The 23,387-nt window shown below is 33.6% G+C and overlaps 1 protein-coding gene across 7 annotated transcripts in view; it reads left to right on the forward strand.

The window, feature by feature from the left end:
* The window catches only part of LOC127720719 (uncharacterized), a 65,237-nt gene extending 51,881 nt beyond the window's left edge, over positions 1 to 13,356 (forward strand). For 5 of the 7 annotated variants that reach the window (XM_052227484.1, XM_052227486.1, XM_052227489.1 and 2 more), the window contains 3 exons: positions 1,067 to 1,101; positions 4,029 to 4,402; positions 7,812 to 8,649. In XM_052227484.1, the coding sequence (XP_052083444.1) occupies positions 1,067 to 1,101; positions 4,029 to 4,402; positions 7,812 to 7,826 (424 nt within the window). In that variant the 3' untranslated portion in view covers positions 7,827 to 8,649. Of the gene's footprint in view, positions 1 to 1,066; positions 1,102 to 4,028; positions 4,403 to 7,811; positions 8,650 to 10,023; positions 10,398 to 13,314 lie in introns of those variants that run through there. The other 2 variants (XM_052227491.1, XM_052227490.1) reach the window with 2 other exon arrangements.
* The last annotated feature ends 10,031 nt before the right edge of the window (positions 13,357 to 23,387 follow it).

Here is a 23,387-nt window from a genome sequence, read left to right on the forward strand (position 1 = left end):
TAGAGATAAACTGTAAACAGCAATAATGTACAGCAAAGTTAGATCTACAAATAAGGCAACATGACCAAAATTGTCAATTGACCCCTTAAGGAGTTATTGCCCTTTATAGTCAATTTTTTACAATTTTCATAAATTTTGTAAATTTTTGTAAATTTTTACAAAGTATTTTCCACTGTATCTACCGGGCCAAGTTCATTATAGATAGAGATAATAGTAAGGAGCAAGAATGTTCAGTAAAGTAAGATCTACAAACACATCACCATCACCAAAACACATCACCATCACCAAAACACAATTTTGTCATGAATCCATCTGTGTCTTTTGTTTAATATGCACATAGACCAAGGTGAGCGACACAGGCTCTTTAGAACCTCTAGTTTTGTTTGATAGCATGTGTTGTTGACTGAATTATACAGTCATTTTGGTTTGAAGATTTTTAAGGGAGTAATTGGACTTGGACTATTTTTCCACTATTGTATTACAATGACACTTTGTAAATGCAAATTCTCTGAGACCATTGGACAGAAAGCTCTCATGCTTGTTTGCCATCAAGTTTTGTTGACCATAATGTGCTGTCATTTGGATTTGACCACTTTTACGGGTACATTGTAGTATGAGACTATGACTTTTATCTTTTGTACCACAATGGCACTCCTCTGACATCAGATAACAGAAAGATTCCTTACTTGTTTGTTTTGTCATCATGTGTTGTTGTTGATAATATCATATCGTCATTTTGATTTGACCATTTTTACGGGAGTTACCATATTTTCTATACCACTACCATACCACAATGACGCATTGTGACACACAATTAAATGTATACAACGACGATGGACATTTCGCTACGGCATAGCAATCTTGTTGCACTAATATTGCGACATATTGTTCCTCGCAGTAATTCATATTGCACTTTTAAGCTAAAGCCATCGGGATTATATTACTCGCTGTTAGTGCAAAACACTATTATAGTATTATAGCTGATATATATTACTCAATAATACCTTAGAATATGACCCTTGAGTTAATGTCTATAATTAAGTTTGTATTCAACTGTTGATTTCAGGTCTTCCTTAACTTTAGCTTCACCAACGACAATAGGTAAGATAAAGTAATAAGCGGCTGACCATTTGTTATTCTATTAACGTAAGCCACCATACGGCCTTCATCGAAAAACAAAAACCACATTTCATATAGTAAACCATGAAAAGTTCCCTGCATAAAAAATGTGAAACAATTCAAAATTAAAAGTCACACGATAAAACAGATATGGCAAAACATTTCGAATCACAGGCTAATAAAGAACAAGAATGTGGAGGGGTTAAACATACTTATAAACACTGAGTCCTCCCCTTACCTGGGGCAATGGTTTAACAGCACAATATACGAACAGAACAAGAATGTGGAGGGGTTAAACAGTCATACTTACAAACGCTCAGTCCTCCCCCAACCTGAGGCAATGGTTTAACAGCACAATATACGAACAGAACAAGAATGTGGAGGGGTTAAACATACTTATAAACGTTCAAACCTTCCCTAACCTGAGGCAATGGTTTGACAGCACAATATACGAACAGAACAAGAATGTGGAGGGGTTAAACATACTTATAAACGTTCAGTCCTTCCCTAACCTGAGGCAATGGTTTAACAGCACAATATACGAACAGAACAAGAATGTGGAGGGGTTAAACATACTTATGAACGTTCAGTCCTTCCCTAACCTGAGGCAATGGTTTAACAGCACAATTTCCGAACAGAACAAGGATGTGGAGGGGTTAAACATACTTACAAACGCTCAGTCCTACCCCAACCTGAGGCAATGGTTTAACAGCACAATATACGAACAGAACAAGAATGTGGAGGGGTTAAACATACTTATAAACGTTCAGTCCTTCCCTAACCTGAGGCAATGGTTTAACAGCACAATTTACGAACAGAACAAGAATGTGGAGGGGTTAAACATACTTACAAACGCTCAGTCCTACCCCAACCTGAGGCAATGGTTTAACAGCACAATATACGAACAGAACAAGAATGAGAAGGGGTTAAACATACTTATAAACGCTCTGTCCTCCCCCAACGTGAGGCAATGGTTTAAAGGCACAATACACGAACAATCTGTAAAATTCAGTTGGCTATTGTCGAAGACTGTATTCTTACCTTTAATTAACTTTTGATTTTGTAAGGTCACTTGGCCCTATCGGATATGCGAGCTATTGCCATCTCTCGACATTCTTCGTCGTCGTCGTCCTCGTTGTCGTCCGTCCGTCGTCATCGTAAACCTTTTGAAAAATCTTCTCTGAAACCGGACCACACTTTCACTGAATTGCTCTTAGGATATCTAGAACAAAATGTTTGTTTTTGTTACTGTCAATCAACCAATATGGTCACCGTTTTAAAGTTATCGGACTACTACTATTTATTGTTCTTAAAATACGATTTCACTGATTTGTTTGTTTTGGCAATTATCATGAAAACTATAAAAACAACCAAATAGCGATCTACAAAATTTTAAATTAATAATACGTGTATTGGCATTCGACTACTCAAAGGAGTTATTTCACCTAAACCTTTTAGTAACAGCAACAATGCGACCGTATAATGGTATGGCGATGTCGTCGTCTATCGTCGTCGTCCAAAGACATTTGGTTTCCAGACAAAAACTTGAGTATAAGTGTATGGATCTATATGAAATTGTACCACAAGGTTCAATACCACAAAAAAAATGTTGGGATTGAATTTGCGGGTTATTGTCCTAACTATTTAGGAATTAGGGGCCAAAAGGGACCAGAAACAAAGCATTTTTCTTGTTTAAGGACAATAACTTGTGTATAAGTGTATTGATCTTTATGAAATTGTACCACAAGGTTCCATACTTCAAACGGAAAATTGAGATTGTTTTTTGGGGTTATGGCCTAAACAGTTTAGGAATTAGGGACCAAAAAGGGACAAACAAACAAGGATTTTCTTGTTTCGGGACAATAACTTCTGTATAAGTGTATGGATATCTATGAAATTGTACCACAAGGTTCAAAACCAAAAAAAGGAAGGTTGGGATTGATTTGGGGTGTTATGATTCTAACCGTTTAGGAATGAGAGGCCAAAAAGGGAACAAAAACAGTACTTTTCTAATATTATGTATGAATTGTTTATTTCTTGACCAATTTCAATGGGGTTTAATTCAAAGTCTTGAATTTTTGGGTTGTTTAATATGCGGAATCTAACCGTGTATTTAGATTTTGAATTTTTGGCCCCGTTTTTAAATTGGTCCACATTGAGGTCCAAAGGGTCCAAAATTAAACTTTGTTAATTCATCTAAAAATGAATTTTTGGGTTCTTTGATATGCCAAATTTTCAATTTTGGGCCCCGTTTTCAAATGGGTCCTCATTAAGGTCCAAAGGGTTCAAAATTAAGCTAAGTTTGATTTTAACAAAACATAAATTCTTGGGGTTCTATGATATGACGAATCTAACCATGTTTTTAGATTTTGGAATTTGGGCCCAGTTTTCAAGTTGGTCCAAATCGGAGTCCAAAATAAAACTTTGTTTGGTTTCAACAAAACATTTAATTCTTGGGGTTCTTTGATATGATAAATCTAACTGTGTATTTAGATTTTGAAATTTTGGCCCCGTTATCAAATTAGTCCACAATGAGGACCAAAGGGTCCAAAATGTAACTCTTCGTTTGATTTTAACAAAAATAAAATTCTTTGGGTTCTTTAATATGCCGAATCTAACCATGAATTTAGATTTTGGATAAAGGACCATCAGATGGGTAAATATCCGATTTCAAATTTTTTTAGACCACATTCATTTTGTTTCAGAAACCTATGCTGTGTCAACATTTAATCACAATCCGAATTCAGATCTGTATCAAGCTTGAATGTTGTGTCCATACTTGCCCCAACTGTTCAGGGTTCGACCTCTGCGGTCGTATCAAGCTGCGCCCTGTGGAGCATTTTATTACATGTTATTGCTATTAAATCACTGCATTTGACACCAGCAAGGATATATTTTTCTATTTAAAGATGAATGGATCGGCAAAGTTCAAATAGGAACACTCATCTCAATTGTTGATGAACAGAAAATATTAAAAATTAAGAGATGCATTTCTGCTTCACACATAAAAATGGTAGGTCGGCATCTTGGACTACGGGAACATGACATTTGTGAAATAGAGGTTGATTTGAGGCACCAACTTGCAGCTGAGGCAGCATACCAGATGTTAATTAAATGGAAAAATAAAATGGGACAAAAAGCAACAGTCGGATGCTTGACAGAATGTTTATTTGAAGCTGCCAAAGAAGACCCCAGAAGCATTAATGTTGAGTCCTTGACTGAAGCAATTCTTTTTTATGACACGACATGTGTGAACTTGAGGAGGACACAGTCGTTAAAAAGAGTAAGTCATTGGTAGATACACTATGGTGTTAACATTTTGCTTTATTGTCATAAATATTCATAAACGTAACATATTTTCCGTCAAAATAAAAAACTCTCTAAACTATTTCAATATGGATAATGTTAAACACGATTGCCTTGACCTTTTCAGTTATTTGTAGTAAATGACATTCTATAGTTCTAAGAAATAAATTATTCATTTGACCAATAGCCCTTCTAATCGTTATAAATGCAGTCAAACCTGTATATAAAGGTCAAGACACCCTTAGGATCCTTATAAGAGAGGTGACACTTGAATTGAGGTTCAAAACGAATAGGTTTTACAACAGTTGACAAGAAGAGGGTGACCTGACAGGAAAGATTTAGCCTAATAGACATTTATAACAGGTTTGACTTGGTTTTCCTGTTTGAATTGTTTTACACTAGTCTTTTTGGGGCCCTTGATAGCTTGCTGTTCGGTGTGAGCCAAGGCTCCGTGTTGAAGGCCGTACTTTGACCTATAATTGTTTACTTTTTACACATTGTGACTTGGATGGATAGTTATCTCATTGGCACTCATACCACATCTTCTTATTTATATTGATTGTATAGCTGTTTAGTAAGTTTATAAATTTTTAGTACATATATTCCAAATGATTTCATCTACTAATATTTCATTACAACAAAATTGTAACGTTTTTGATATTAAACAATATGTATTATATATGCCGTGTTTTGGGAATATATTGTTGATTCTATTGTTTCATGAAAGTAAGCTTAAAATGATCTGTCCACTACTCTATGTTATTGTTCGACCTTGACTGGTTCGTATACATGTTGAGCAATGACGCTCGAGCGGAAACAAACTTTGTGCCTTCAACTTTGAGACTAAACTTCATAAGAATTCGATAAAACTCTATTTGATAGATGTTTTCAACAATTCTACAGCTATATGATACAATTTTCCGAATTAAATCCATCTAAGCTAATTATTACTTTCAACATGAATAATTATCGTTAACCTTTTTTGCATCTTGACCATGGTAAACAAAACCAAGATCGGGTACCGATGGAGCAAAGGGCAATGAAATACGACCATTATAAAGACAGAAAACACCATAGCAAAAAGAAACATACATAGATATAATAAGGTGTGGTATGAGTGCCAATGAGACAACTCTCCATCCAAGTCAAAATTTATAAAAGTAAACCATTATAGGTCAAAGTACGGTCTTCAACACGGAGCCTTGGCTCACACCGAACAGCATACAGTCCATAAAACACTACACAGAAATCAAAGCTTGAGAAGCACAAAACTCTACAAAATTTAGAGATGAAGCACGTGTTTGCAGTTCTTGCATAGCCTGTTGTACCTGTCGTGTTTCTCAAACTAAATTACACATAGGAAGGTTTGATTTTCAAAAAGGGTTTGATAAGAAAAGGGGATCACATCTGTAGTCATCTTTATGATATTCTATAGCGGTCACCCAAATCCTGATTGTGTCCGTAAAAAACCAAAACAACTTGAGAACAGTTGAAATTTATTCAGTAGCTATCATGTCAGCAGCATCCCTCGAGGAACTCATGATACGAAACACAAAACATGGACAAACTTACTCCATATGCAAGTGCTAATGGAATTTTGCTACATAAAGAATGATACATCATTTTTTGGTGATATTGTTTCTGAATATAACTGGTTTAGGTATTGTCCTATAAATTTATCTTGTTTGCATTAAAGACGAATTAAAATAGGTTATAATTAACTGTTTTATTTTTTTGGTGATGAATATCAATACGATAAATATACGAATAAAAGGATTTTTGGGATACACGTTAATGAAACAGCACCCTATCGGCAACAAAATTTAAAACAAGCAAGCAAGGCGAATATATATGCAAGCTTAAATACATTAACCTTATTCTAAGAAACAAGACTTAAATGTTCTTTGTTGTTTTGCTGCTTAGAGGTTCTGTATTATACGTCTAACACAACATTTTGCTAATAGAATTTTGTAAAGGTTTTAAGAATTTTGCTATAACCAAATTCCTGCCTTATGATAAACCAGTAACACATAGATAACACTCATGAAATGCTATGGTTTTTTATATCATCAATGTAAGGGTAAGTGTCATTAATTTTTCTATAATTCTAGACCGATAATTATTGAGTTTGACCATAAACTAAGATTCATAACAAAACGATCTCCTATTAAAGGGTTGTAATTATTACCCATAGGAATATCTACCACCTTCTAATAAAATCAATGTTCTGTTTATGCCGTTGATGATTGAAGCTAGTTCTAAAGTAAAGCAAACGATATCATTATAAAAGACAATATGCTTATCTATCAGCAAGTTTTCATTTTCAGTTTGCCTTCAGTGTGTATGAACATTGGTTGATACGGTATTGCTAATGATTGTTTTAAATGTATGAAGTTTCTGTAATATATAATACCGTCATTATAAGGTTTTTCTGGTATTTCTGTGTTGATATTTTATGGATCAATTGTTTTTTAACTGGTAGAGATTAAAAATTGGATAATTGATGTTAAAAACAAACTATTTAACTCTGCCACATGATCATATCATACGTCAGGTATCTCGTCAGTGTTTGGGAATTTTAAGACAAAAGAAAACGGATGTGAGCAGTTACCTGTCACCGTACGGTCTTCAACAATGAGCAATATCCTTAACGTAAAGTATTTTATATTGATGGAAGATCGTTGATAGTCTGTGCTTTAAGGTATTGATAACCTATGTAGACATGTTGTATATATATATGTTGTGTACAAGATATAAGTTTGTACAAATTATAATTTGTACAGGGGTTTTGTACAAGTTATAAGTTTTTTGGCACATACTTTTTTGCACCAGGTGATAAAAGTTTATCTTCTAAAATTTATCAGTTTAATGTCTTAAATTCAAATTAATATACTTCAACCTAACATTTAGTGCTATTTTCCTTGTCCTCAAACTGGAAACAAGGACACCTGAATGGTTTAAATTTTATTTTTGTTTTTCTCCTTATACCAAAATTATATCCATAAAAAGTCTTTTTGTGTTCTTATAAAGTTTTTTGTATCAATGCTCAGTATAAGACTGTATCATGTAGTCATGGAAATATGACAGAAATATGCGAAACAAAAGACTGTGTACTTGTATCATCCATTTGTGTTAAGCAATTCATAAAACACTGATAACTTGTACAAAAATTCTGTACAAATTATAATTTGTACAACATTACAATTTGTACACAACATATACATGTTTGGTTTAATATCGTCAATATCTAGGTAATACAACAAAATCAGCACGATAACTACGGCGGACATGAATAACGATACTTTAATTAATTGACTGATAGATATTACGTTTCCATGATAAGTATACATTTGTTGTTGTTGTATCTTTTAATATTATATTTTCAGTTTAGTACAGGATAATGAATTGGATCACATGACACGTGATACTCAAAACGACAGAAAATAAATACACAATCGTTTGAAAGAAGATCGATTTTTGTTTTATCTTACATTGTACTGAACAAAATATATGTTGTATATACGCTTTATGTTATGAACTTATGTAACAGTATATAATTTTACGTCTCTCGTTTTTTTCAATTATTTGATTTGAGTGCAGACCTAAATTACACATATATAACGGATATCCCTTTCTGAAATGTATTTTCCAATACCAGGTATTTGTTGAACATGCACCATGCGGTATATATAATAGATATTCAGAAAATGTTTCTGTATTTTTGTGTCCTGCAGTTAAATGCATTTTTTTCGTCTTGACAAAGAAGTGTTATTTTTCGTGCAATAATAAAGTATTTAGCTTTCATATGCACTTTTTGTATGTGGGTCACTTTTAATGCTTTTTGACCAACAGAAATATTTATAAACCCAACCTGTTATTTTGCCGCTTACGTGAAAGATTTTGTAATTTGCAGTGAAAATAATTTTCTCGTGTATGTAATACTTTAAAATGTGCTTTCAGGCATTGATTTAGTATTTGGTTAGAAAATATATATATAGCCTGCATTTAAATAAAAAAAAAAAGCTTGTATTTGAAGGATACACACCATTTTTGTCTTTATGAGTCTCTGACTTTCTTTTACTTTTGTGTAGATTATGACTTTTGACATTGTCACATTTTCAATGTAATATATCTTACAATTACTGTATAGTCAATTATATTTATATATATGTATATGCTCGGAAACGGGCCCTTTAATTGTATTTAATAAAGTTCGTATTCATATTCGTATTCATAGTCCTCTCCTTAACGTTCGCTATGATGACGTTATTGAGGTTCCAATTGGAGAAAAACTGTTATATATACCTACTAGGCAGTTTCCAGAATTTATACTGACATCTCAGTGAAGATTATCTAATCACAAGACTCGACACATTTGTAATTCTTTATATACATGTATATACAAAATTGCGCAGACGCTTGTATATATTCACTTCGTCTCAAATTTAGCCCAACAAAGTTAAATCTGCAAATTTGCGCCAGCAAATTTTTGTTCTTCCCTCAGCGGGATTCTACCCCTGCTTCTGTGCACAGGCTCTTGTCTCTGAAAAAAACCCCAAATACTTCAATATAACACCAGGTATCCAACTCGTTTTTTTTTATAAAAATGATATTCGGTCGTGAAATTCCGTTATGTTTCGATTGGGCCAACTGTAAATTATTTGGTCTTCTCACAGCCAAATGGCAATGATTTGGGGTGTTATGATTCTAACCGTTTAGGAATGAGAGGCCAAAAAGGGAACAAAAACAGTACTTTTCTAATATTATGTATGATTGTTTATTTCTTGACCAATTTCAATGGGGTTTATTTCAAAGTCTTGAATTTTTGGGTTGTTTAATATGCTGAATCTAACCGTGTATTTAGATTTTGAATTTTTGGCCCCGTTTTTAAATTGGTCCACATTGAGGTCCATAGGGTCCAAAATTAAACTTTGTTAATTCATCTAAAAATGAATTTTTGGGGTTCTTTGATATGCCAAATTTTCAATTTTGGGCCCCGTTTTCAAATGGGTCCTCATAAAGGTCCAAAGGGTTCAAAATTAAGCTGAGTTTGATCTTAACAAAACATAAATTCTTGGGGTTCTATGATATGACGAATCTAACCATGTTTTTAGATTTTGGATTTTGGGCCCAGTTTTCAAGTTGGGGTTCTTTGATATGATAAATCTAACTGTGTATTTAGATTTTGAAATTTTGGCCCCGTTATCAAATTGGTCCACAATGAGGACCAAAGGGTCCAAAATGTAACTCTTCGTTTGATTTTAACAAAAATAAAATTCTTTGGGTTCTTTAATATGCCGAATCTAACCATGAATTTAGATTTTGGATAAAGGACCATAAGATGGGTAAATATCCGATTTCAAATTTTTTTAGACCACATTCATTTTGTTTCAGAAACCTATGCTGTGTCAACATTTAATCACAATCCGAATTCAGATCTGTATCAAACTTGAATGTTGTGTCCATACTTGCCCCAACTGTTCAGGGTTCGACCTCTGCGGTCGTATCAAGCTGCGCCCTGTGGAGCATTTTATTACATTTTATTGCTATTAAATCACTGCATTTGACACCAGCAAGGATATATTTTTCTATTTAAAGATGAATGGATCGGCAAAGTTCAAATAGGAACACTCATCTCAATTGTTGATGAACAGAAAATATTAAAAATTAAGAGATGCATTTCTGCTTCACACATAAAAATGGTAGGTCGGCATCTTGGACTACGGGAACATGACATTTGTGAAATAGAGGTTGATTTGAGGCACCAACTTGCAGCTGAGGCAGCATACCAGATGTTAATTAAATGGAAAAATAAAATGGGACAAAAAGCAACAGTCGGATGCTTGACAGAATGTTTATTTGAAGCTGCCAAAGAAGACCCCAGAAGCATTAATGTTGAGTCCTTGACTGAAGCAATTCTTTTTTATGACACGACATGTGTGAACTTGAGGAGGACACAGTCGTTAAAAAGAGTAAGTCATTGGTAGATACACTATGGTGTTAACATTTTGCTTTATTGTCATAAATATTCATAAACGTAACATATTTTCCGTCAAAATAAAAAACTCTCTAAACTATTTCAATATGGATAATGTTAAACACGATTGCCTTGACCTTTTCAGTTATTTGTAGTAAATGACATTCTATATTTCTAAGAAATAAATTATTCATTTGACCAATAGCCCTTCTAATCGTTATAAATGCAGTCAAACCTGTATATAAAGGTCAAGACACCCTTAGGATCCTTATAAGAGAGGTGACACTTGAATTGAGGTTCAAAACGAATAGGTTTTACAACAGTTGACAAGAAGAGGGTGACCTGACAGGAAAGATTTAGCCTAATAGACATTTATAACAGGTTTGACTTGGTTTTCCTGTTTGAATTGTTTTACACTAGTCTTTTTGGGGCCCTTGATAGCTTGCTGTTCGGTGTGAGCCAAGGCTCCGTGTTGAAGGCCGTACTTTGACCTATAATTGTTTACTTTTTACACATTGTGACTTGGATGGATAGTTATCTCATTGGCACTCATACCACATCTTCTTATTTATATTGATTGTATAGCTGTTTAGTAAGTTTATAAATTTTTAGTACATATATTCCAAATGATTTCATCTACTAATATTTCATTACAACAAACTTGTTAAACAATATGTATTATATATGCCGTGTTTTGGGAATATATTGTTGATTCTATTGTTTCATGAAAGTAAGCTTAAAATGATCTGTCCACTACTCTATGTTATTATTGTTCGACCTTGACTGGTTCGTATACATGTTGCGCAATGACGCTCGAGCGGAAACAAACTTTGCGCCTTCAACTTTGAGACTAAACTTCATAAGAATTCGATAAAACTCTATTTGATAGATGTTTTCAACAATTTTACAGCTATATGATACAATTTTCCGAATTAAATTCATCTAAGCTAATTATTACTTTCAACATGAATAATTATCGTTAACCTTTTTTGCATCTTGACCATGGTAAACAAAACCAAGATCGGGTACCGATGGAGCAAAGGGCAATGAAATACGACCATTATAAAGACAGAAAACACCATAGCAAAAAGAAACATACATAGATATAATAAGGTGTGGTATGAGTGCCAATGAGACAACTCTCCATCCAAGTCAAAATTTATAAAAGTAAACCATTATAGGTCAAAGTACGGTCTTCAACACGGAGCCTTGGCTCACACCGAACAGCATACAGTCCATAAAACATTACACAGAAATCAAAGCTTGAGAAGCACAAAACTCTACAAAATTTAGAGATAAAGCACGTGTTTGCAGTTCTTGCATAGCCTGTTGTACCTGTCGTGTTTCTCAAACTAAATTACACATAGGAAGGTTTGATTTTCAAAAAGGGTTTGATAAGAAAAGGGGATCACATCTGTAGTCATCTTTATGATATTCTATAGCGGTCACCCAAATCCTGATTGTGTCCGTAAAAAACCAAAACAACTTGAGAACAGATGAAATTTATTCAGTAGCTATCATGTCAGCAGCATCCCTCGAGGAACTCATGATACGAAACACAAAACATGGACAAACTTACTCCATATGCAAGTGCTAATGGAATTTTGCTACATAAAGAATGATACATCATTTTTTGGTGATATTGTTTCTGAATATAACTGGTTTAGGTATTGTCCTATAAATTTATCTTGTTTGCATTAAAGACGAATTAAAATAGGTTATAATTAACTGTTTTATTTTTCTGGTGATGAATATCAATACGCTAAATATACGAATACAAGGATTTTTGGGATACACGTTAATGAAACAGCACCCTATCGGCAACAAAATTTAAAACAAGCAAGCAAGGCGAATATATATGCAAGCTTTAACAGACATTAACCTTATTCTAAGAAACAAGACTAAAATGTTCTTTGTTGTTTTGCTGCTTAGAGGTTCTGTATTATACGTCTAACACAACATTTTGCTAATAGAATTTTGTAAAGGTTTTAAGAATTTTGCTATAACCAAATTCCTGCCTTATGATAAACCAGTAACACATAGATAAGACTCATGAAATGCTATGGTTTTTTATATCATCAATGTAAGGGTAAGTGTCATTAATTTTTCTATAATTCTAGACCGATAATTATTGAGTTTGACCATAAACTAAGATTCATAACAAAACGATCTCCTATTAAAGGGTTGTAATTATTACCCATAGGAATATCTACCACCTTCTAATAAAATCAATGTTCTGTTTATGCCGTTGATGATTGAAGCTAGTTCTAAAGTAAGGCAAACGATATTATTATATAGGACAATATGCTTATCTATCAGCAAGTTTTCATTTTCAGTTTGCCTTCAGTGTGTATGAACATTGGTTGATACGGTATTGCTAATGATTGTTTTAAATGTATGAAGTTTCTGTAATATATAATACCGTTATTATAAGGTTTTTCTGGTATTTCTGTGTTGATATTTTATGGATCAATTGTTTTTTAACTGGTAGAGATTAAAAATTGGATAATTGATGTTAAAAACAAACTATTTAACTCTGCCACATGATCATATCATACGTCAGGTATCTCGTCAGTGTTTGGGAATTTTAAGACAAAAGAAAACGGATGTGAGCAGTTACCTGTCACCGTACGGTCTTCAACAATGAGCAATATCCTTAACGTAAAGTATTTTATATTGATGGAAGATCGTTGATAGTCTGTGCTTTAAGGTATTGATAACCTATGTAGACATGTTGTATATATATACATGTTTGGTTTAATATCGTCAATATCTAGGTAATACAACAAAATCAGCACGATAACTATGGCGGACATGAATAACGATACTTTAATTAATTGACTGATAGATATTACGTTTCCATGATAATTATAATTTTTTTGTTGTTGTATCTTTTAATATTATATTTTCAGTTTAGTACAGGATAATGAATTGGATCACATGACACGTGATACATGTACTCAAAACTACAGAAAATAAATACACAATCGTTTGAAAGAAGATCGATTTTTGTTTTATCTTACATTGTACTGAACAAAATATATGTTGTATATACGCTTTATGTTATGAACTTATGTAACAGTATATAATTTTACGTCTCTCTTTTTTTCAATTATTTGATTTGAGCGCAGACCTAAATTACACATATATAACGGATATCCCTTTCTGAAATGTATTTTCCAATACCAGGTATTTGTTGAACATGCACCATGCAGTATATATAATAGATATTTAGAAAATGTTTCTGTATTTTTGTGTCCTGCAGTTAAATGCATTTTTTTCGTCTTGACAAAGAGGTGTTATTTTTCGTAGACAAAATTTGCAATAAAGTATTTAGCTTTCATATGCACTGTTTGTATGTGGGTCACTTTTAATGCTTTTTGGCCAACAGAAATATTTATAAACTCAACCTGATAGTTTGCCGCTTACGTGAAAGATTTTGTAATTTGCAGTGAAAATAATTTTCTCGTGTATGTAATATTCAGCTATTGATTTAGTATTTGGTTAGAAAACATATATATAGCCTGCATTTAAATAAATAAAAAAAAGCTTGTATTTGAAGTATACATACCATTTTTGTCTTTATGAGTTTCTGACTTTCTTTTACTTTTGTGTAGATTATAACTTTTGACATTGTCACATTTTCAATGTAATATATCTTACAATTACTGTATAATCAATTATATTTATATATATGTATATGCTCGGAAACGGGCCCTTTAATTGGATTTAATAAAGTTCGTATTCATATTCGTATTCATAGTCCTCTCCTTAACGTTCGCTATGATGACGTTATTGAGGTTCCAGCTGGAGAAAAACTGTTATATATTCCTACTAGGCAGTTTCCAGAATTTATACTGACATCTCCGTGAAGATTATCTAATAACAAGACTCGACACATTTGTAATCCTTAATATATATGTATATACAGAATTGCGCAGACGCCTTGTATATATTCACTTCGTCTCAAATTTAGCCCAACAAAGTTAAATCTGCAAATTTGCGCCAGCAAATTTTTATTCTTCTCTCAGCGGGATTCTACCCTTGCTTCTGTGCACAGGCTCTTGTCTCTGAAAAAAACCCATATACTTCAATATAACACCAGGTATCCAACTCGTTTTTTTTTTGAGAAATGATATTCGGTCATGAAATTCCGTTATATTTCGATTGGACCAACTGTAAATTCTTTGGTCTTCTCACAGCCAAATGGCAATGTAAGTCTCGCAGTGAATGATTAATTATAAAAAGTAGTTCCCAAACACCTTTTAGTTTTTCTCCGAATAGAGCTATCATCCATATAGTAAATTCGTAAAAGACATCGTGATAAAAAAAATCTTTGAGGTACGTCTAATGAGTCCTTGATAAAGGATAGCTGCTCACAAGAAAGCCCAAGAGTTCCAAGTGGTGAAGTTGAAATCATCCCTTCTAAAATTTTAAGGACACCATCACGAGTTGGTTGACCGTTATGGAGTATCCGTTTCACGGATGACGACGGATATATGTTTCTATTGTCGTAACTACAATCCCGTCCCCTTTTCCCCGAATGTGACCTACCGAATTAGACTTATCGCCGGGTTTGCACTTAAATGAGCAACACGACGGGTGCCACATGTGGAGCAGGATCTGCTTACTCTTCCGGAGCACCTGAGATCACTACCAGTTTTTGTTTGGGTTCGTGTAGCGCAGTCTTTACTTTTCTGTTGCATTTGTGTACTGTTGTTTATCTTTTTCTTTTTTAGCCATGGTAATGTCAGTTTATTTTCGAATTATGAGTTTGAATGTCCCTTTGGTATCTTTCGCCTCTCTTTTAGAAGTTTCTATTTTTAAACTCAAATCCTATCAATGTCATTCCGACTCTCTTTTGACTTTCCATATGAAATTGAGATAACTCCATAAAACATTCATTTTTAGCACGAACATTGACAAATCGAAAATAGAGATATATATGTGATTAATCATGCACTACGAGATTAACATTGCAATTTGTTTGTGCGGAAATAATTTCCAGTTGACCTACTTGGAAGGCTTGCTAAGAATGACTTATGACAGATGTTTTCCATCGGATAACCATAATTTATATATACTTCGTCTTAAATTTAGCCAAACAATGTCAAATCTGCAAATTTGAGTTTAAATTTTTGGTCTTCCCTCAATGAGACTTAAACCCCTGCTTCTGTGACATCGTGGCAACACCACCTGTATTGTGTCCAGCGCCCTAGTCCACTCAACCAACTATGCTTTATAAAAATATTATATAATTTGTTCAACGTAGCTACTTATCTTAACCAAGAGATTATCATCCATATGGTAGATATAAATGATATAACGGTGTAAAGTTGTGTAACTATCTGTTCATTATAATTCAATGTTCAGCATTACTTATAATTAATAGTACCATGCAATTTTATTTTATCCTTGTGTATCCGATTTGTAAACTGAAACCCCAGGCTTTACGAAACGTGATTGTTGAAGGGGATTTGTAGTACATAAATGTGATGCAAGATTTCCAATACATGACGAATCTAAAAAACTTTTTTTTCTGAGATGTGTTTAAACTTTTAACAAAGTTAATATAAACAAAAATCGACTCGTATAATAGGAAACTTTTTTAACACTATTTTGAATGGAATAACCTTTATCTCCGTTATATCATAAAAAGAGTTTGAAGAAAAAACCGATCTTCAAGATATATTCAAAAAGGGAGAAGTCCATAAATCCTGACAAAATCAAACGTTCTACCATATCAACCAACGGAATGAATGGAAAATACTGTCATTTTACTGACTTGGTACTCCCAAGCAAATGGTGGGTTAAACATTAAGCGGGAAAAAATATATAAGTAGCAAGAGCTTTAGATCTTCTTATAGTATGGAGTCGCTTGTAAAACACGAACGTGTATATGGCAATAACAAAAAAATCGTTGATGAGATTTTCCGATATGATTTCTTTTAACCACGTGATAATAATAATGACAAGTCAACACACAATATTTGATTGAGCTATACTTTTCATTACGATTATAGTACGTTTACAGTATAAATGTCTGGCCTCAGGTTAGTGTATATTCATAGGGCACGGTGGGGATTCGTTTGACTTTAAAAAAAGGGGCGAAGGATACCAAAGGGACATTCAAACTCATATGTCAACACTAAACTGGCAACGCCAGGGCTAACAAAGAAAATGACAAACAGATAAACAACAGTACAAAAAACACAATAAACTGGTGGTGATATCAGGTGCTCCGGAAGAGTAAACAGATCATGCTCCACATGTGGCACCCGTCGTGTTGCTCATGTTAGCACAAACCCGGTGATAAGTATAATTCGGTAGGTCACATTCGGGGAAAAGGGGTTGTAGTTACGATAGTTGGAACATATTCGTTGTCATCTGTGAAACGGATACCCCATAACGGTCAACCAACTCGTGATGGCGTCCGTAAAATTTACGATATATACTCCGTATGCAGGCGCTGCTGTAATGTTGCTTCATAGAAATGGAAAGTTCACAATTGGGAAGCTGAAATCATATCTTTTGTGGTAAAGTTTTGTTTTCAACCGACCATCATTGTCAATTTCTAGTTAAGATATGAGGCAGACTTAATTGTATCTCTTGTATCCTTTATCTCAGGTTCGATGGGAAAGATGCGTTCAACATAGTCACAAAATTTTGAATTATTAAGTGAGAGACCATCATCTATATAGCAGAAAGTGAAGTTAAAGGACACTGCTAACTTCTTTCTTTTCTTCCTAAGAAGTTCTTGTATGAAGTCAGCCTCATATGAATAAAGGAAAAAGTCGTCAAAAAGAGGAGCACAATTGGTTTCCATGGGAATGCCGATTGTTTATTGAAAAACACGTCCACCAAACGTAACAAATATGTTGTCAATAAAGAAATCAAGCATCTTGAAAATGTCAGTTTCAGAGAATTTTTTGTATGAATCAGAGTGATTTTTTTCAAAGATTTATCCCTCCCCAGGACAAGAAACTTATCTACATTGGACATTCTTCCTTGTGAAACAAAGCAGGACCAACTCTTTCAATTTGTCTTTCAGTCTGGAATGTGGAATACGTGTGTAAAGTGTAGAAAAGTCAAATGTTTTAATACTTTTGCACGATGAAAGAGTCTTCGATTGTACGTACTCTATAAGATCTTTGGAATTTTTTAATATCCACATCTGATTCACGCCACTTCTAGAATAGGTAGTTTCAGAATAACCCTGGAAGCCCAGCTTTGATTGCTGATAAAATTGATGTTAATAATTTAGAAAGAGGTTTCGTGGAGCACTTGGAAGACTCAGCAATATAACCTTGTTTAAAAGGACACTTATGTAGTTTAGGTATCCAATACAGTGAAGAAAGATCCAGTTCTTCATCTTTGGTTGATATTCAAAAGGAAAATAGAACAGATCTATGGTTATTCAGGATTTCCTCCTTGGTAAGTGTCGTGGGGGTATATGTTGAGTTTCCAAGTGAATTGGCAATGCCTAATTCATTTATCAAGCAGTTTATGTAATGTGATTTACACACAAAATCGATGTTGTTTGGGACTTTATCTGTGGGGACAACAACATATTTGTCATAGAGGTAAGACAGGTGTTTTTCAACATTTGGGTCTTCAAAGATTGATGTAGCATAGGTATTCATAGACCAATTCAGTGTTTTAATTCTGATTTGTATCAACAACCTCACAGCATTAATCCAGTCGGAAAGAATATCTACGTCTTCTTTCTCGCGTTTAACCCATTGCCTGGCACGACTGTTTAACTCTGCATTTAACACGTTTCTTTTTATTAATTTAGGATTTGTACACAGTTTGTATATCCTTTTGATGTCTTGGTACGTACAACCACTGTGGTAAATAGCCCCAAACGAACTGGTTGTTCGTGTGTAGGCCTTGGTACAGATTAGCTGTTACACACAGTATTTGTCCCGAAATTCATTGAAATTTTTACTGTTCGGGTAAACTTATAAACTTACAGTTAACGTTTATCATAACCGTTTGTCTTAGTTTAGTGACACATTTTATTTCCATGATTAACAAATGGATTGGACACTAATTATAACGATATTAGAGACAGAAGCCCTCTAAGGAGATAAATGTCAAACATGGCCGTTTACACCTTTAATTGTATTATAAGTAAAGACAAACTTATGCAACTGGAAAAGTTTTAAGAATTTTCTGGACCTATAATGAAGATATATAAATGTTAAATACATTTTGTGTTAAATTCAGAAAAGTTTTTCGAATTTTGGTAAGTAATTTATTCTATTGCTACATATACTGACCGACTTTAGAAACGCAACACTAGATTATTCTTTTTAATTTCCCATTTTCAAATATGCAAATTTTGTTAAACAAACTGATGAACAGAAAATTCTTTCATTACTTCATTGTTTAAAAAAAAAATGGCAGTTCGAAAGTTGAATTGATTACGTCATTTCCAATGTTCAAATCATGTGGTATACACTAAAACCCTGTTTTTCCCCTTACCAATGAACGTGTCACCGTCAAAAGCAATGACTGCCTCTAACCAACGCCAAAATGATTGTCAGAAAGGTCAGCCAATTCTGTTCGGCATGTTTTATATTCTGTTTTGCACCTTCTGATTTTGCAGTTGTTCCACCCATTACAATGGGTTTTTGGCAATAATGCGCTTGAAACTTTAGGGCTTTAAATGTTTTTCTGCATTCTTTTCTTTGGCAGTTCAGTTGATGGAAAACATTTATGGCATGAATCTGTGTGCAATGGCATTCGGCAATTTGATTAGCAGTTGACGTTGCGGCCGTAAACATGTCTCGCAAATGACGTTGCGGAATCAAATTCTATTGACGTTGCATTGTCACTACATGTTGATTTGATCATTGATGGTCTTCAACAAACCCCGTCTACCTGTATCGTTGTCGGAAAGACAGTAAGACGAGTTTCTGAAGTCAAATTGTCTGGTTGCAGCACGTTCACGTTTTCCTGTTTGCAGTATTCTTATGGGCTGATTCAGTCTTTTATTCCTCAGTCTTGGCAATATGGAGATGGAACATTGGTCAACTGTTTCAAGTGTGGCCAAGGATTGAAAGAACTGTTTCACAAAGAGAAAAAAAACTGAAAAAATCTTTTATGAGTTCCAAATTTTGCTTTAAGAAATTCGTGCGACTTCAATAATCCGGTATGTTCAATAACCACAGGTAAGTGGGATGTTGACTTTTTTCTAAAGAGAAAGAAGTATGGTAAGCTTGAATAGTAGTTGTATGAGGATCAAACATGATTTGATAAAAAAATCAACAAAATGAGTGTTGCGTTTTTAAAGTCGGTCAGTATATTTTGCTACATGAGGTGTCAAAATAAACTTAACGAAATTGTTTGAGCTGTTACCCTTCGATGATAATTGAATAAATATCTGCATAACAGTAAGTTGTTTATACAGTGTGTAGATACCATGATTAAAATTGTGTAGGCGGACGCACGTTTCGTCTACAAAAGACTCATTAGGTGACGCTCGAATAAAAAACGTTAAAAAGGTCAAACAAAGTACGCAGTTGAAGAGCATTAAGGTAGATGGGGTGTCTTCATCCATCTTGGATTATGAAATACCAGAAAATAATCGGTCTAGACCTTTAATAAAATGTGCAAATTTTGAGAGTAGTGGGTAATTCATGTGTAAGAATTTACATTTTAATATAGAAAATGACATGTTTAATTATATTTATGGTTGTATTTTACAAAAAACAGAATACTTTTGTTTGATTCAATTTTTTCCAACTTTGCCACATAAGGGGAGGCAACTCAAATGTAAGGGCAGATAATTCAAATATTGTTACTTTTACAATAGAATGTGTTAGGAATTTATCTATTTTATTATGTAGCAAGAAAACGGGCCCGGTGACCCCATTTTTTCTTTTTCTTATCTGAAAGTATAATATTACAGCTATCTTCTCATATTTTATCTCAAAATTCTATGGTGCAGTTTTCGTTTTATGGCAGAAAATTGCGTTTTCCATGCCATAATCTATACAAAATCTGTCAATTTTGCACAACCTGTAGCGTGAAAATAAGCCCCGTGACCCATTCTTTTTATTATTTTTTCCAAAAAAGCATGATATAAACTACATTTTGGCAAATTATTAAAAAATTCTATGGATTATAATTTAGACACCCCATCTACCTTAAGGACCCAAAATTCCGAAAGGTTTTGCCAAATACAGCTATGGTAATGTAACTGACAGAACCGTATCAAATCAAATTCATGTGTTTATTTATTTTACACAGTTGACAACAAAAAGATTATCAAAATTCAAAATAGTTTTTCTGAAACATCAAAATTCATATTACGTTTATATTTCAAGGTCCAGTCATGCATTTAACACTTATCCTGGTGCACAGGTTTGTTTGTACTCAGAATAAATGTGGAGGTGTAAATGCGGCCATATTTCAAAATACCTTATGATGAACTTGTACTATAACGGAAGTATTGCGTAAACGCGACATATAGTGTTTATCTTTTTTGACTTCACTTTTAAAATATCTGACTAAGACAGGGAATTGCAGAGTAATCCGGGTTTTTATGCGTTGTGGAAAGTTACGCGTGTGGGAACATGACGTCATCGCTTTATAAGGTTCCTGATTTTTAATCAGGAGGTTGTAATTCGGTGGTTGTCGTTTGTTGCTATATGTCATATTTGTTTTTCGTTTATTGCTTTGTACGTAAATAAGGACGTTAATTTTCTCGTTTGAATTGTTTTCCATTTGGCATTTCGGGACCTTTTATAGCTTACTATGCGGTATTGGTTTTGCTCATTGATGAAGACCGAACTGTGATCTATAGATGTTAACTTCTACGTCATTTGGTCTCTGCTGGAGATTTGTCGCATTGCCAATCATTTAATATTTAAATATAATTCGTCTTTTTTTTATTTAATCAACGGGTTTTAATGTATGTAGTTGGTGAATTCAATGGTGTTCACTTCTCCTACTTGCTGAGATATCACACTCGGCATTCGTCTATACTTTGGAAGGTAACGTTCTTTTGAAAGTTTCGAATGTTTTGTACCATGATCGATGGTAGTGTTCGTGTTGTTCCTCAGTCTTAAGTTCTTGTGTAGTGCTTTGTTGACCGTTGTTTGTCTTTTCGTAGTTTTATATAACTAATACAATGTAGGCCAGTTCCGGGATAAGGTTTTTAGACGAATCTGTCATGTGACTTCCATCACCACGACAAAAATGTATGCATCGTCATTTCCAACACATGTTGAGTAAACGGGTGAAAAAGTTTGATTGTATACTGCACAAAATATTTGGGAAATTAAAATCTAATAAGATGGTCACCCTCCCTCAGTCGTACGGGAATCAAGATAACGTACTTACGGAACATAAATTATTTCTATACTACCCTACAGAATGACGATTATGAAAGTGCTGGAAACTTTTAATAGAGCAGGGATACAGAAGCGCCTTCTGTCTGGTAAATGACGTCATAAAGGCGTGCGAAATTGACGATCTTTTCCGGTGAAAGACATGATTCCAGAAATGACGATAAGTTGATTTGAAAATGTATCAATTGAATCTCTCGTTAGTCTAGCGTACTTTACTGGTTTCAATGTACCGAATTATTTATTTACAATATTTTCTTCGATACAGCTGATAGAATAACAAGACCGTATTGAATCGTTCAGACGGTAGCTAATATTAAAAATATTTCAATGTCTATTCATACAGTTATAATTATGCAAACAGATATATTTGTAAAAATTAAATAAATATTAACATAGTACCTTAAATGATTTCAAAATATGCAAGTTTTCAGTATCTAGAGATATTTATAGCAATCGAATTTAAATATGATTGGGGAATTTAAAGTTGTGCATTAATATCATAATATATAATGTATAAAAACATCAAACCAAAATCCACAATCAGTTACACATCAAGGGCTTTCTTTAACTCTATATCCATTAAGTGAAAAGCTACTATGTTGTTTTCTTTATGTGAGTCTGGATCATAATATGCTATATGTACTTTTCGTCTACATAAAACGCATTAGTAATCAAAACAGTTAGAAGGCCAAATCAATAATGAAGTTCAAGAGCAATGACGACTTAAATAAACAAAATTTGCAAAATCTTTGCAATCTTTGACAAGGAAAAGAAAAACTCATTGTCCATATCAGTAGGGGTGACTACAGCGTCAATGGTATTTATTATTGTTATATGCGCAAAGTTAAAGAGCATTGGAATCAACAAAAGTTAGAAAAAGCTTGCCGCCATGGCCATCCATGCCCAGGGAAAGAAAAAGAATGGTTTAATTAACAGTAAATTTAGTAACACTAAGTTCCGTTGTTGATGGTCTGTCAGTCAACGAGGTTACCACCAGCTTAGAAGCCAGTCATTCGGTATTTGTAAGGATTGAATGAGATATTTTGTTTGAAAATTTAAATAGAAGGAAAATATTTTATTGTGCTAAAATTCCTAAAACTAAGGTAGTAATTCAATCAGAAAAATTGATCTGGGACGACCTAGTTTTTTCTAGCTCTCAACCGTATTTATATCTGTAGGTTTTTCAACGTTTGTTCAAAAGAGTACCTGATGAAGCTTATTCAAAAAAACATTTGTTTTTATTTTATCTTATTTAAAATGACCACATCTATGGTATATTTCCTGTCAACACCGGACTATATGTATAGCATTAATGCAACCTAACTTAATATTTCCATGCAATATAATTATTATGAAGTTTAATTCAAAAGTAGATTTTTTGTTATGTTAAGATTCTTACATATACAATCACGTCCGCTCGAACTTGGCATATGTGATTTACTTGCCGGGATCGCATGACCTCTTATTAATGAATTTATATGTTTATATATTTTCATGAAAACAACAATATTACTGTGTAATTTAAACCTTTTCGTATTGAACACGGTATAGATCTTCCTACTCCACTGATTTGTGTAGAAGAGAGTAAGATAAAAAAAAAAAAAACTATCATTCATTGCCAT

Source organism: Mytilus californianus, unplaced genomic scaffold (assembly GCF_021869535.1).
Source record: "Mytilus californianus isolate M0D057914Y unplaced genomic scaffold, xbMytCali1.0.p SCAF_11, whole genome shotgun sequence".
Classification (NCBI taxonomy): domain Eukaryota; kingdom Metazoa; phylum Mollusca; class Bivalvia; order Mytilida; family Mytilidae; genus Mytilus; species Mytilus californianus.